Here is a 16970-nt window from a genome sequence, read left to right as displayed (position 1 = left end):
AATTCAATTTTTCCCTTCTATTCCATATTATACCCCTTCCCATTGTCATCTATTTTTATATCCATCCTCACATTGGTTAATTATGTAATTATGTAATACAGTTGTTTAATATAAATTCAACATTTTAATATAAATCAATTAGTTATATAACTATCTTTTTTGTATATTAATCAATATGAACATGAATATTCCAATTATTTCCATGCAATCCAATTTCTTACAAATCAATTAATTATATTTACCAATAATATTTTTTTTTTTTTAATTTGATTTATATGCCGCCCTTCTCCGGAGACTCAGGGCGGCTTACAGTGCGTTAAGCAATAGCCTTCATACTTTTGTATATTTATACAAAGTCAGCTTATTGCCCCCACAAACTGGGTCCTCATTTAACCTACCTTAGAAAGGATGGAAGGCTGAGTCAACCTTGAGCCTTGGAGAGATTCGAATCAGCAGTAAATTGCAGGCAGCTGTGTTAATAACACAGCTTTAAACCACTGTAGTACCAAGGCTCTAATAATAAAGCAAATAATTTCCTCTATATATTCCTCCAAACCACAACTTAACCATTTCTGCTTTCAACACAATATACAATTAATAGTATCTCAATTATTACAATTCCCTAGTTAAATAGAGCTTTTTTTCTTTTTTCTTTTAAAATCTTGAACTCTCCTCTTTTGCCCTAAATTTCCCATTGTTTGCACCTACCTTTTTTGGTGAGGAGAAAGAAAAAGAAAAAGAAATCTCTCTCTCTGCCTCATTTTGTCACGTTGCAGCAGAGCCTGCTTTACTTTCATTTTCCTTTTAGCTAGGGAAAAAAAAAATCTGCTCGAGCACTCTTTGCAGCAAGCAAAGAGCTTGCAAAACCAGAGCTTGCTAATGAGCCTGTAAAACAGCTGAGAGTGAATCAGCTGAGAGTCAGAGGCCGATCTAATCATGCTAATTAATCTATGCTGAAACTGAAAGAGGCTGTTTTTTTCTTGCTGTTTGCTTGCAAGGAGGTAAGTGGTACGAGGCATAGGTCAAAGGGGGGGCCACCCTCCTTGCCACTTAGCCCCCCTGTCACCCCCCTTTGCCTCTAAGCAAAGGGGCATCCCACCGCCCCCCTAAGGCATCCCACCGCCCCCCAGGGGGCGGTACCACCCACTTTGGCAACCACTGGCTTAACTACTTAACAACCGGTTCTACCAAAGTAGAATCCCACCACTGGGTCTACCCATTTATATTTGCAGGCGTTGGTCTACTCATTTCTTTTCTTTTAACACTGATCAGCTGTAGGGTGGCTCTTTGAAGCCCCGCGGCAGCTGCGAGATAAATAAAATTATAAAAAAACACCGAACCGTTTGTTAAATTGCTGGCTCGCCCACCCCTCGCCCAGTGGTGCGGAGGGGCGGGGCAAGGGGCGGGGCGAGCCAGCAATTTAACAAACGGTTCGGCCGAACCCACTAGAACCGGCAGAATCCCACCACTGGGCGTATGGTTAAAGAGACAACACTAGTTGTATAGTCATTTTTTTCTACAGGTTTCATTATTTTGCAGGCAACACTGAATATATTTTCATAGATGGTCTGTCCCACTGCAGTGATACTCTGGAAGGATCAAAAGCGGAACTGAAGACCAAATGCATTCCAAAGCCATCTAAAATTAATGCTTCTGCATATCTAACCAATGGGGGCAGGGGGTATTCAGTATACCAAACAGTCACACAGTAAGCAACCAGTCACACAGCTTCTTAAAAACCCAAATCTTTAAAGAGCCTGAGATACTTACACATCTTGTGAATCTCAATTTAAAAGCAAAAGCCTAATCCAATGATCCACTGGCAATAAATTCAGTTAGGTGTAACAAATCAATAAGCAAAATGTATTTATAAAATATTTAAGTGCAATAAAAGGAACTTTTAAAGCTATATCGGCTTTTCAGTTTTTTGGAAAGTTAAATATTTACTGGAAACACACTTGTACACACATACCCTGAACATTTCAACAAGCAGAGAAAAAGTGAAAGTGAAGGAGTAGGAGAAGAAGGGAGTCCGTTCTCCTGAATTAAGCAACTTTTGAAGAGAATGTACAGAAGGGAATTTTGTTATCCTTGTTAGTGTAGGTTCGATAATAGTAAGCACAATGATTAAGAAAAATAGTACTACAAGTTAGTTCTGAAGCCAGAACTCTAATTTTATTTTATTCTGTACTAGTTTTAAAAACTGGAAGTCTCAGATGGTAAGCATGATACAGATTCTGAAAGTCTGTTCATTGTCTGATGGTTTGTTTACATGACTAAGATGAACACATTGACAGCTGAACTGAAACTGAGCTCATCAACCACTTTTGTTGTAAACTTTCCAAAATGAGGTCCTTTGGTTCATATTTATGCTAAACTGTGTAAATTACATTTTATATAGAACATGTTGAAATACTAGCCTTCATAGAATAATCCTAAAACATTTCTACAAACATAAGGGTCAAACTGCCTGTGAATCTTAAAGGACTGATATGTCATATTGTTATTCCTGTCAATGACAGAAGATATTAATATTCTCCCACTGAATTTTATAATAAAATATGTTTATCTATTTTATTTCTTTGGCTAATCTTGTTTAAATAAATCAAACAGTAAAACAAACAGATAGAATTTATGCACCTCAAGGAAAGGTGTTATCCAAATCAGTCTAGAATCCAAATAGTGTGAACAACAAAAAGGCTTTTTTTTTTTTTTAAATTGATTTATATGCTGCCCTTCTCCGGAGACTCAGGGCGGCTTACAATGCGTTAAGCAATTGATCATTCACTGATCATTTATCAGCATTTGGGAGACATGCATACACCAGTATTTTGGACTCTCTAAGGTTAAAGAGTACCCACCCAGAAGCTTCTATTTCCTAGCTTAGTCCACAAGGTGGGTATTAAGTTAATTATTTGTATACAAAAAGCAAGCAGGCACTTTTGCACAAAGAAAGGACCCTGACTGGAGCATGATGTAACATACATACCATAGAAGTGAATGTTGCTTTAGAGAAAGGATGCAGAAATACTGAAGTTCTGGTGTTTTGAAAGAAAGACAAGGACTTTATATATCTAAATAGATCAAGTTGTATCTCATATGAAAGGAGGAGGCCAAAGGATAACCTGACTGGTTTAAGACAGACAAATACACTGACTGGAACATTCAGGATTAAGAAGAGGAGGGAGGCATTTTCTTTTGACATGATCATATCAAAGTGAATCCTGCCAAATGACAGAGCACCAAGTTATATTTAAACTCACTGTGGAGTAAGTTTGTGTAGCAACAATGTGATCCACAGTGAAAAGCCACAGATCAAATACTTTATTGTATTCTATTATGGAGTTTCTTGGTGTGCATTTATGGATAGAGAGACAAAGTGAAGCTTCAGAAGGGTTTGGGATTTGTTTGCTTGTTTAATTGTCCAACTTAGTTTTTTACTGTTGTGTCTTTTTTACTGATCAGCAAGACAATTGGAGTCAAAAGTACTTCTTCTGCTGCTTGCTTTACAGTAACTTCTAGTAAGTCTTCAAGAATGATGCACAGCAGCCTATGGTAATCATGTATCAATATAAGATGAAAAGCATGCATAGTCAACAATAATAACAACAACATAGTTTCTTTCTTTATGAAAATAATCATGTGCTAGAGAAACTGGGCCATTCAGCAGCTAATCACCTTACCACTTGTAACTTATGTGGTTTGCGTGTATCCACATATGTAGGGAAGGAGGAGTAAGAACCAAGGATGATCCAAAATCCATATTACAATTGTTGTTTCCCACCCACCGGCAGCTTTTATACAAGACTGTGTGTTACATATCAGTTGAGTATTACAGAGACTGTGTACAGACCTGGACCAAGAGAGGGGTCAGGCGCTTTGCTTTCAACCATTTCTGGAATCTCTCTGTCTTCCATAGAGCCCTTTCAATGCTACATCTTTTAGTCTGGGTAAGGGAAGTGCAAATTCTCTCATCAGACTCGTCATGTTGGTATTTTGTGGTTAATCGGGAGATCTCAACCAGTCTCCAACTTTTGCTGTCATCTGAATAGTTCCCAGGATAACGGGAGAGAGAGCTTGGAGGGAGGGTTAAATGTGAGGAGAGCCAACTGTCAAACCTGTCATCAAAACACAAACATAAAAGAGTGTTAATCCACCTTTGCCCAGTATAGCATGGGAATGTTTTCCCATACTTTAAGATAGGCTTCCAAAAAGAGATCTATAAAATGGCTAAATAAAGGCCATTTTTGGAAGAATGTTAATCTTGTGGCAAGCACTCCATGTTATTGCCACTGGAAGAGTCTAATACATTTCCCCCATTCCTTACTTTATTGGTGGGAAAAGAAACTGTAGAAATTGTAGAATACAATAACCCTAAGGGTACTTGTAGTTCAGAACATCTGACTACATCCCATTGGGTTCACAACCCCTAGTGATCACAGAAAAGGAAGTGCAAGACCTATTTCACAGACAAAAGCCAGGAAAAGCTCCAGACCCAGACAAGATAACTCCTTCTTGCTTCAAAATCTATGCTGACCAATTGGCCCCCATCTTCAGCAGAATCTTCAATAAATCACTAGAGATGTGCTATGTTCCTTCTTGCTTCAAATGCTCTACTATCATCCCAGTGCCGAAGAAGCCCACCATCAAGGAACTGAATGACTACAGACCAGTTGCTCTAACATCTGTAGTCATGAAAACCTTTGAAAGGCTACTGCTGTCCCACTTGAAAACGATCACAGATCCACTGTTAGACCCAGTGGTGGAATTCAGCCAGTTTGCACCACTTCAGGAGAACCGGTTGTTAACTTTCTGAGCAGTTTGGTGAACTGGTTGTTGGAAGAAATTATTAGGGCAGATAACTGGTTGTTAAATTACTTGAATCCCACCACTGGTTAGACCCCTTGCAATTTGCATACCGAGCAAATAGATCAACAGATGATGCCCTGCACTACATCCTACAACATCTTGAATCTCCAAAGACCTACGCAAGGGTCCTCTTTGTAGACTTTAGTTCAGCATTCAATACCACCATTCCAGACATTCTTCTAACTAAGCTAAACCAGCTAGAGGTACCTGAACACACTTGTAAGTGGATCATAAGCTTCCTAACAAACAGAAAGCAGCAGGTGAAGCTAAGCAGAATCACATCAGATACCTGTACAATTAGCACAGGGGCCCCACAAGGCTGTGTGCTCTCTCCACTTCTCTCTATATACCAATGACTGCATCTTTAACAATCCATCTGTTAAACTACTGAAGGTCACAGATGGCACAACAGCGGTCAGTCTCATTCGAGACAATGATGAATCCACATACAGATGGGAGGTTGAACAACTAGCCTCGTGGTGCACCGGAACAATCTGGAACTGAACACACTCAAAACCGTAGAAATGGTGGTAGACATTAGGAGAAACCCTTCCATACTTCCACCTCTTACAATACTAGACAACACAGTATCAACAGTAGAGACCTTCAAATTTCTAGGTTCTACCATATCACAAGATCTAAAATGGACAACTAACATCAAAAACATCATCAGTAAATAATGTTCTTTCTGCGCCAACTCAGAAAGCTCAAAGTGCCCAAGGAGCTGCTGATATAATTCTATAGAGGAATTATTGAGTCTGTCATCTGCACCTCTATAACTGTCTGGTTTTGTTCTGCAACCCAACAAGACAGACACAGACTTCAGAGGATAATTAGAACTGCAGAAAAAACAATTGCTACCAACCTGCCTTCCATTGAGGACCTGTATACTGCACAAGTCAAAAAGAAGGCTGTAAAAATATTTACAGACCCCTCGAATCCTGGACATAAACTGTTTCAACTCCTACCCTCAAAACGATGCTATAGAGCACTGCACACCAGAACAACTAGACACAAGAACAGTTTTTTTCCGAATGCCATCACTCTACTAAACAAATAATTCCCTCAACACTGTCACACTATTTACTAAGTCTGCACTACTATTAATCTTCTCATCGTTCCTATCACCCATCTCGTTCCACTACTGACTGTATGACTGTAACTTTGTTGCTTGTATCCTTAAAATTTATATTGACTGTTTCCTAATATGATTTGATTGCTTATTTGTACTCTATGACAATTATTAAGTGTTGTACCTTATGATTCTCGATGAACATATCTTTTCTTTTATGTACACTGAGAGCATATGCACCCAGACAAATTCCTTGTGTGTCCAATCACACTTGGCCAATAAAATTCCTATTCTATTCTATTCTATTCTATTCTATTCTAGTCTAGTCTAGTCTAGTCTAGTCTAGTCTAGTCTAGTCTAGTCTAGTCTAGTCTAGTCTAGTCTACATCCAACATTAGACATATTTATGCTCAGCAAAACTGCTATTGCTCTGTTGCATACTCATTAATACCATCTTTGCTATTTATGTTGCATATTTGATTTGGAGGTCTTCGAGCTTTCTCAGCCATATACTTGGGTGGATTGGGAATATCAAGATTCCATTATTTTGACAGAACAGCATAGGTCAGAATGAAACCATTGGACCTGACCCCTGAAGAAAAGGAAATGGTAGACATAAACAATTAACAGTGATGACATATTCTGCAGATATGTATTTTTTGTTAATAGTTATTTAAATTTCATAATCATCGAAAACTTTTGCATTTACAAAGATGATTGATTTTCTTCATCAACCTTCAGTATTAGCTTTCTTTTCATCCCATTGTAGAAACATAAAAAAGTATGTAAACACGTTTGATGTAGCATCCATTTGGCATCAAAGCTGAATATTATAGCTTGCTTTCAAGATTGTTAGATTGTAAGAATGGCTCTTCTGTGAAGTTTGTCTAAAGCATAAAGAGAAACTCCCAAAGTTTGTTATGGAAGATTAGTTTCAGTTTCCTCTAAATCAAGCCCTAAACTTGACTTCCCCTTGGAAAGTACTCCAGGAGAAGAAAATACCTCTTAGAATCAAAAGCAAGTGTACAGTTTTTATAATGTATGGTTCTATATTTCAGTCAGTGAATGATTTTTCCAGGATTTTTTTTTTTTTTTTTTTTTTTGTGACAGTGCTTTTGTAAGGAATGTTGGAAATAATTTAACAGAGGGAAGACACTTAGATCTCTACCAATGTTGGTGAATAAAACTCCCAGTGCTAGTTGTTGCTGTTGGGAACAAATGCCTACTTCCTAGAATATAAATTTGTAAACATTCTTTCAATAAACTTTTATTTATTTATTTATTTATTTATTTATTTATTTATTTATTTATTTATTTATTTATTTATTTATTTATTTATTTAATTTGTATATCACCCTTCTCCCAAAAGGGACTCAGGGCAGTGAACAGCCAAAATTAAAATACATACAATACAAAAGTTAAGATAATTAAAAGAGATTAAATCAATCGGCCTCCCAATTTAAAACCCCAAGTCTATAAAATTTAAAAATCCCATTAAAAACCATTTAGGCTAGGCCGGCTTGCTGGAATAAATAAGTCTTCAGGGCCTTTTGGAAGGTATGGAGATCCGGGATCAGTCGTATTCCAGGAGATAGCTCATTCCACAGGGCGGGTGCTCCCACAGAGAAGGCTCTCCCCCTGGGGGCCACCAGCCGACATTGCTTGACCGACGGCACCTTGAGGAGGCCCTCTCTGTGAGAGCGTATTGGCCGGTGGGAGGTTATCGGTAGCAGCAGGCGGTCCTGTAAGTACCCTGGCCCTAAGCCATGGAGCGCTTTAAAGATAAGAACCAACACCTTAAAGTGCACCCGGAAGACCACCGGGAGCCAGTGCAACTTCCGCAGGAGAGGTGTTACATGGGAGCGCCACGTCGCTCCCATAATCACCCATGCAGCCACATTCTGGACCAGTTGGAGCCTCCAGGTGCTCCTCAAGGGGACCCCCATGTAGAGAGCGTTGCAGTACTCCAGGTGAGACATGACAAGGGCATGGGTGACTGTGCATAAGGAGTCCCGATCCAGAAAGGGGTGCAACTGGCATATCAGACGAACCTGATAAAAAGCCCCCCTGGCCATGGCCGTCATATGCTCTTCTAAAGACAGCCGTGTGTCCAGGAGGACACCCAAGTTGTGAGCCCCCTCTGTGGGGGTCAATGACTCACTCCCAATAGCCAGTGAAGGCACCAGCTGGCTATATCGGGACGCCGGCATCCACAGCCACTCGGTCTTGGAAGGGTTGAGTTGAAGCCTGTTTCTCCCCATCCAGACCCGCACGGCCTCCAGACAGTGGGACATCACTTCGAGGGCATCATTGAGGTGGTCTGGGGTGGAGATGTACAGCTGAGTGTCATCAGTGTACAGATGGCATCGCACCCCAAAACGACGGATGATCTCACCCAGCGGGCTTCACATAAATGTTGAACAGGAGCAGCGAGAGGACCGACCCTTGTGGCACCCCGCAAACAAGGCGCCTTGAGGTCGACCTCTTCCCCCCCTGCCAACATGGACTGCGACCGGTCAGAGAGATAAATACTTTCCTCATCCTGCAGCTACCTATCTACCATCTAACTTGCTTTGGTAATTCAGAAGGAACTATTTAGAGAGATGTCATCAAAATCTGTCCAATTGTAAATTGTAAAGGGCAGCTGGTATCAGTGAAGAAGATATCTGGAGCCTTAAAAACAGGCATTATATAGAGCTACTGTATGTGGTCGCTAAGAGTTGACCCCAACTGCATGGCACCTATCAATCACTAATCAATATAAAGCAAAGACATACATGTAAAGGAAAGCAAACTAAAGCTCCATTGTAAAACCAAATTTAAGCAACAGGCTGACCAAAATTATTTTACAAAGTATATCCTCAGGACCTTTTTTATAAACCTTCATCCTAGGGAAATGTTGTGAATTTGGGCTTTTTTTATTTTGTGTCTGTCTTGCAAACTGTTATATTTATAAAGCTATAAAATGTTCAAATAATGTTGACGGAATAGTGCTCTAACAGCCTCCACAGACAAACATTTACTGCTGGTTGCCACCTTTAAAGCGCTTCATGGCTTGGGACCTGGGTACTTACGAGACCACCTTCTGCCACCAATAGCCTCCCATCGACCGGTACGCTCCCACAGAGAGGGGCTCCTCGGGTGCCGTCGGCTAGGCAATGTCGGCTGACGACCCCCAGGGGGAGAGCATTCTCTGTGGGGGCCCCTACCCTCTGGAATGAACTGCCCCCGGAGATTCGTAGGATTCACGACCTTCGTACCTTTCATCGTGCCCTAAAAACATTATTATTCCAACAAGCAGGGCTGGCCTAAATAATAATAACATTTTACTATTTTAATGGGTTGTTTTATTAGAATTTTTTGGCCAATTTATTTAATTGTTTTAAATTGCTTTTAATTTTTATATTGTCATGGTTTTATTTTTGGCTGTACACTGCCCTGAGTCCTTCGGGAGAAGGGCGGTATAGAAATTCAAAAAATAAAATAATAAAATAAAATAAAATAAAATAAAATAAAATAAAATAAAATAAAATAATAAAATAAAATAAAATATGCACACATACACACTAAGTGGCAGACATTCACAAAAATGTCCTAAATATTGCAATGCTTCCAATAAATCAATGGAACCTATTGCAATTTTCTCTTATTATGAATATATTCAAATCTGTAAACATTCAAACCTGAAGCTTTGGCAAGATGATTAGGAGTGCGCAATAAAAACTACTTTAAAATTGATATAATTTATGACTCATTTGACTTAATTGACTGATTTTTAAAGTGTATTGAAAGATGCATATGATTTTGAAGACTGCCTTAATAATTCCAAGCAATGTATTTCAAAACTGATTTAAGAACCAAGCCTTGTGCTACAATGTTCACTTAGAAAACAATTCCAGTAGAATCTTTTCAGAGTAGGTGATTTGATCATTTGATACATTAATGCTAAATTTATTTAAAATTGCAGGGGGGGTTGCCCTCTAGCTCCAAAAGAAAATGAAATCTCTGCAAAGTCTTTAACTTTCGAAAAGCACTGAATTCTTAAGTGATGTTTATGAATGACTATTTTTTGATAGTACAATACTGTGTATATTTACTCAGAGATAAATCCTACTCTTTGTAATGTGTGTAATTATATGACAGCAACATCAAAAAACTGTCTCCCCATGGGGGTTGCAACCAGACATTATTTTATGTGGTGCAAGAATTTTCAAGTTCTGTTCTGACACTGAAAATGCCCTGGTCTAGATCATGTAGTTACAGGCTTTGGGATACAACAAAGAGAATAATCTGATATTACAGGGGAAAAAAGCCATGTTCCTGAGTTTAAGCAGTGGATCCAGTTGTTGTCTATGTTTGAAAAGTCTTTGCTCTAAAAATGAGGAAGAGGCCTCAGTGTTATCCTATATGATCCAGATTTTAGTTTAATGTTTGAATTAATCTTGTATAATCCTGTATTTGCACTTATTATATGTATCACTGTTGTTGCTCTTACTACATTTAATTTATTTAACCATCCTCATATATTTAGCTCTTTTTTCTTCACTGTATTATCACAATTCAATTTAGACTTTTTTCTCTTGTAATTCACCATCTTAACAGTAAAAAACCATATATATATATATATATATATATATATATATATATATATATATATATATATATATGTATGTACTCTCAAGATCAGGCATATATGAAGTTATTTTCATCTTTCAACTTTTAATTTGAGAATTCTTCAGACTTTAAATAGCATCTAACTAAAAGCAATGCGATCTTATGAAGATCATGTTGGACTTGAACTTGAAAATCCCTGGTTGACTCATGAACTGAATGCTCTCCCATTTACTGAATCTTCCTTGGCCTCATTTCAACATATATAGACAGAGGAATCCCAAAGGTATGTGTAATAGAGTTCCTTTGAGAATAAACTCAATAAAGATTGTAAGGAAGCTTACTTGCAAATATTTTTAAATAAGAAATAGTCACTACAAACTGCTAAACTTGTTGCAGCCTATCATTTAGTATTCAGTATAAATGGCTAAACAGATTAAGTCCAAATAGATCTTTTCCCATGGAATTCTTTAGGGCAAACTGAAAATGATCTGAGACTCTGACCTAATATGCAGGGAACTGGATTCTAGTACCATGTTGTATAAGTTACTGATACCTTGAAATGTTTTGTGGAAACTGAGCAAGAATAAATTAGAATATAGTTCATTATTCTGTCACTTTCTTTCATCTGAAGCTTTCTCTCTAGCTATGCAAGGCATGATAGACTTCTGTTCAAAAGGTTTTATATTTTGAGTAGAGATAAGCAAATCTCTCATTTCTACATGGAGTCATTTTGCTATCAAGTTTTTTCCATGATTCTGTTTCATTGTTATTAATTTGCATCTTTACCCCAACCCTCTCCTAAATCCTTTATAAAAAAGATTTTAAATATGCTTTTTAAGAGTAAAACCACAGTATTTAGAGATATGTAAAACCCTTTAAAGAGTAAATTCTGCTCTGTGTACAAGTTTATTACATGTGAACCAAGTAATTATGCACATAATTGATAAAGAATAGATTCCGGGAATATCCTTAACTTTCTGTACAGAGTTTTTATGTTCAGTAAATGTAGAAAGCCATATGGCAATACAATAATAAAAAAAAGAACTGTGACTTTCTGACCGGTTTCCTCTCACTTGAAGTCAAAAAGAGGTGCTTTAAATTTTGATTTAATATGCTTTGTTCTCATTTTAACTGCTATCCTACAGTTTATGACTTGATGTACTGTACACGTTATGTTGATATACTATGCGAATTCAATAAACCTTAATTAAACTGTATACAAAATACACTAGGATATTATGCAAATATATTACATACCACTCAAGTAATCCTCCTCCTTCCCTTGTGCTGGCCACTCCATTCTCCATTTCTCCATTGCAGTGCAGCGCCCAGGATCCACTTTGATAGGTGTGTGTGTGTGTGTGTGTGTGTAATAATTTGCCTGGTCAAACTAATCCCGCAGTCTCCCTTACATTGGGGCCAGCTTCAAATTGTGCTGCCAACTTAATTCCTCACCCCTCTCACTTTTTCCTGCAGACTGACCAACACCCCCTGCACGCAGTTCCATGGTCGGGAAGGTGAAGAATTGGGATTCCCCCCTCCCTCCACTTCCCAATTCTTCACCTTCCCATGTAAGCTCTTGGGAGCATCAACTCCTTGTCTCTATGGTAACCCCCTCTCATTCCTCGGAAACCTGGCCTCTTACAGGAGCCATCCGGAAGGCTGAAACAGCTGCGAGACCAATGTGCAGACAAGCACCCTTGGAAACAGCCTTTTGTTAAAGGGTGGAAATTTAACAACCGGTTCGCCCAGGGTCAGATTGGCCGTTGCAGGAGGCTTGTCCCGCATTGTCAGGGTAATGATGATTTAAAGCTGACCAGCCCTTTAAGACTGAGAATGAGTCAGCAGGTTATTGCACTTTAAGAAGCTGCCTATATAAGGGAGGTCATTAGAGGGTGTCTTTCTCTCCTCATGTTCTATCTCCATTATCTCTCCATGTATTTCTCCATGTGCTTCCTGTTATAGTTGAAGATTGGTTGATTGCCTGGCTTTTTTTTTTTTTTAATTTGATTTATATGCCGCCCTTCTCCGAAGACTCAGGGCGGCTTACAATGTGCTCAGCAATAGCCTTCATCTTTTTGTATATTTATACAAAGTCAGCTTATTGCCCCCACAAACTGGGTCCTCATTTCACCTACCTTAGAAAGGATGGAAGGCTGAGTCAACCTTGAGCCTTGGCGAGATTCGAACCCTGCAGTAATTGCAGGCAGCTGGTCTTAATAATCAGCTTAATAACAGGGTGCCTTAAACCCCTGTACTACCAAGGCTTTGCTTAGCATGTGTATGTATATATACATACATATATAACTTGTAGATAAACCACTGTTTGCAAAACCTCTGTGTACTGTATTTTGCTCCTGGGTTGTCCAAAACTAGTAGTCATGCTGTGCATACTCTGACACGCATGTCTGGCAGAGCTGGAGGATGGGGATGGGCCACACCTCCCACAACAGCCAACCTGACCCTGGGCGAACCAGTTGTTAAATTATTTGAATCCCACCACTGCATCAGTTTCCATAAGTTGAAATGAAACAAGTATACACCACATCTCATTGAAGATCAGCTAAAGATCCAGTGTAGTTTTGAACAATGCAGCAAAGCAGAGGGTGGTGTTTTCTTTTTTTAAATACTCACTTTCCATCAGCTGAATTTCTTGCAAATTTAACAGCTAACCTCAATAGTCCTGAGATTAAGGGAAAAGTGCTTTTAGAGTATCCTTTCCATCTTCACAGTCTTGCTGAATTTATTAGCATTGATCATACAAACCTAGTATCATTTCACAAATTCAGGGGAACTTTTGAGGTGCATTCTTATTTGAAGGAAGCTTATTTGCCTTGATGATCCTTGGTATCCCAACACAGTTGATACCCCTATATAGTAGTCATTGTTGCTAGGATTTGTGACCATAAAGTAAATCTGAAGCATGGCTGTTGCCAAACAGTAATAACATTTTTTGTAAGGCTTTATGAATTAAGTTTTAACTCATCCCAAAGGCTGATTCAATTGCCACAAAGTATGTAGAACCTGAAAGTAATATTAAAAGTGGCTATTGTATGTGTGTGTATATATATACGTATCTCAGAGCATTTTTGACGTAACTTGAGCCCAGTTTGCCTCCAATCACACATTGAACATTCATATTGAATAGCAGAAGGAGGGAAAGATGGCCCAATCCCTCAGCCCTTTCAGAGAATTTGCAAAAGTTTAAAGAATGCAGAGATATACAAGACATCCAATCTGTAGGTCCAATCATGTATGTCTGTGCTGGGGATTTAAATATACAAATACAAAATAGCTAAAAATATATGTACTAGGTTTTACCAAGGCTGTCATTATTATATTATATTACCTTCAATATGAGAGCAGAGAGAAAAAAAGTCAACTTATCTATCTGGTTCAGTAGCAATAACCATCAGATAAAATTATACTGTAGTTTACTAGCACAACAATTTCTGTCTGCTGTGCTACCAATTGTTTAAAAGCATTTAAAATTATATAAATCATTGGAAAAGAATGAGCATTTCTCTCAGAACTCTCTCAAATCTGCTATCATTTTTTTTCTCGTAGAAAACCTGAAATTGAACAAATCATGACAAGAGCACTAATAATTTCTGCAAATTAGAAAAATATATTAGGTTAAATTGCCATACTCCTTTAGCATAGCTCAAATATGATAAAAGTACTTGAGCCTGATTCATATTTTAGTTCATTCAAAATGATGTGAACTGAGCACACATTGATTTGGGAAAAGCTCAACTACAATAGTCTCAAAAATGCTTATCCCAACCCTAAAATTGAGGTCTCAAGCACTTCCAGGGAGTAAGTCCCTCTGGTGAAAATATGCTATCTTCTCACATCCTCTGTGTTCTTCTTGAATTTAAGATGATCAGATATAGTTTATCTTGGTATCACCATTACAGAGCAGTTCAGCCGTTAGCCAAAGGTTTCAGGCCTTCTTTGTTGCAGAGTCCCTTTGAAATGCCATGTCTTTAGAACCACATCAAGCCTGCCTAATGTTAATTTTAGAAGTGCTAACAAAACTTATTTATTTGAGGGACCATTTGAGTCTGAAATTAATTTAGCATCTGCAGCTCTTGGCTAGATATTGGAAGCCTAATATATATACATTATTTTCACTATATTTAGATAAGCAACAACCACATAGTTGGAGTTGCTTCCAGAGTTCATAAAATTAGTAACATAAACATAGATATTAATCAAATAAATAAAATAAATTACATTGATTTCATTTTGAAAGAGTTAACTATGTGCGTGAAATTAATTGAACTCAAAATACATGATAGCAATCTGCCCCATGTCATTTCCTTAGCCAAAGTGTTTGAAATGTAAAGCAAACAGCAAACAACAGTCAAAATTTAAGGCATATTATAGTGATAAGTTTACTTATATTTTATGATACAATTGTTAAAGTCAAAACTTGCTTATGCAAATTATAAGGAACTTTTTAAAAAAGCAACTAAGCTTTTGAAACAATATTGATGTAAGGTCTTTCTAGGACAAAAATGGATGCTTGCATCTTTAAATGATTTAACGATTTATTAATAATTTCAGTAAAATTATATGTGTTACTAGCATATAAATGTGTGCCAGGTTGCGTGATGGCAAATTTATATATTTGAGGGGATTTTTCCTCCTCCAAAGAAGTAAATCCCATTTCCCCTTCATCCCACCCCAAATATGGTATGGAGATTCTGACCTTATTTCTTCTTTAAAGAATTTCTTGCAAATGGATGTTCCAATGCAGGCATTGCACTTATCAAGTCCCAAAAAGGTCCGACCAAAAGTATAGCTGGATTTGACTCGGGGCCCTGAAGAGGGGGAAACTGTTGCTTCTAAGAATAGGTTGCAATTCACAGTGAAACTCAGAAGAGAGAGCAGGAATTTGGAGCCAAGGTGATACATCTCAAGCATCTCTTAGGTCTACCTAAGTTCTAATATTCTCAGTTTTAATTGAACAGCATTTACAGAGAATTTGATCCAAGAGGCTGGAATATTTTTCTCTTACCAACTAGTTGGTAGCTTTAGTAGAAAGAGTATGAATTAGGGTGGGCACAAGGAAATACATGAGGATGCAGATAACATTTGTTGCTATAGTTACCTTTCCTCTTCTAGGAGCAGCTGCTGACCCACCCATCACAAAACACAGCATGCAAAAAAGCTTCACTCATCATAATGTTCATGGAGACAAATAAAGGATATCCTGTTGAAGGAACAGAAGTCATTCAAAGTGAAAACCCTAAAGGCATGGTTTCAAATATAGGCCACATTTATAGCCAGGACATGTAAAGTAATGAAAAATTGCACTTCAGTTTTGCCCTATTTTGTAAAATTCATGTTATAACTCAATTCCATTTCACTGGTTTTTGTGTTTGCAACAATTTAATCTCAGAAAGCCTTTCTGTGTACTTGTGAGTCTGTATGATTTAATACCGGTAGATATATTTTTCCATAGTGCTGAAAGGATGTGATTTATTCTAAAAAATAAGGCTTCCTCATTTCTCTCATTCTTGTTCCAGGATACAAATATTGGAAGCAATGAAGAAAAACTATTGGAAAAAAAACTTGATTACATAAGAAATAAAAAAGAAACATGTTTAAATAGAACTTCAAGTAGAAAGTAGTAGAACTTCAAATAGAACTTAGTAATGGTTAAAGGTAAAGCTAAAGGTTCCCCTCGCACTAGTGCAAGTCCTTCCTGATTCTAGGGGGCGGTGCTCATCTCCGTTTCAAAGCGGAAGAGCCAGCGCTATCCGAAGACGTCTCCGTGGTCATGTGGCCAGCATGACTAAACGCCAAAAGGCGCATGGAACGCTGTTACCTTCCCACCAAAGATGGTCTCTATTTTTCTACTTGCATTTTTAACGTGCTTTCATACTGCTAGGTTGGCAGAAGCTGGGACAAATAACGGGAGCTCACCCGTTACACGGCACTAGGGATTTGAACCGCTGAACTACCAACCTTTCGATTGACAAGCTCAGCATCTTAGCCACTTAGTTATGGTTACTTGCTATTTAATTCTTCAGGCTGAAACATTAACTCATAATCATGATTATAATGAAAGCAAATGTCAGTGATTCTGAAACAATATATACGAAGCTGAATGGATTGAAAATGCAAACTTGTGTCATGTTCTTTTCAGTTAGATAATCATCCAATTAAATGTGATAATTGCTTAAAGAAGTGAAGTAGGTTGTTATCTGATGGAAGCCTGGTTTGATGATTGGTCAGTCATTAACTAACACAGAAATTTATTAAATGAACTTTGAAAATAATTTTTCAGTAATGTTTCCTTTTATTTCCCTGGAGAGAAAAAATACTCTTTTTTTTCTGGTTTCGTTTCTCATTAATTAAGTAAAACAAACAGCAAAAAAGGGAAAACAAAAAAGGGAAAGAA

The 16970-nt window shown here is 37.9% G+C and overlaps 1 protein-coding gene across 3 annotated transcripts in view; it reads right to left on the bottom strand.

The window, feature by feature from the left end:
- DIPK2B (divergent protein kinase domain 2B) overlaps positions 1-15636 on the bottom strand; it is a 51473-nt gene extending 35837 nt beyond the window's left edge. Inside the window, exons 1-2 of one of the 3 annotated variants that reach the window (XM_087871269.1) lie at positions 15273-15636; positions 3854-4118 (exon numbers count right to left, since the gene is read on the bottom strand). In XM_087871269.1, coding sequence (XP_087727395.1) covers positions 3854-4118; positions 15273-15487 — 480 coding nt within the window. In that variant the 5' untranslated portion in view covers positions 15488-15636. Of the gene's footprint in view, positions 1-3853; positions 4119-11812; positions 12042-15272 lie in introns of those variants that run through there. The other 2 variants (XM_087871271.1, XM_087871270.1) reach the window with 2 other exon arrangements.
- Between the last annotated feature and the right edge of the window lie 1334 nt (positions 15637-16970).

Source organism: Pantherophis guttatus, chromosome 5 (assembly GCF_059756535.1).
Source record: "Pantherophis guttatus breed Tessera chromosome 5, ASM5975653v1, whole genome shotgun sequence".
In the NCBI taxonomy this organism is placed as follows: Eukaryota; Metazoa; Chordata; class Lepidosauria; order Squamata; family Colubridae; genus Pantherophis; species Pantherophis guttatus.
Note: the sequence above shows the minus strand (reverse complement) of the source record. Positions and strands in the feature narration are given on the sequence as shown.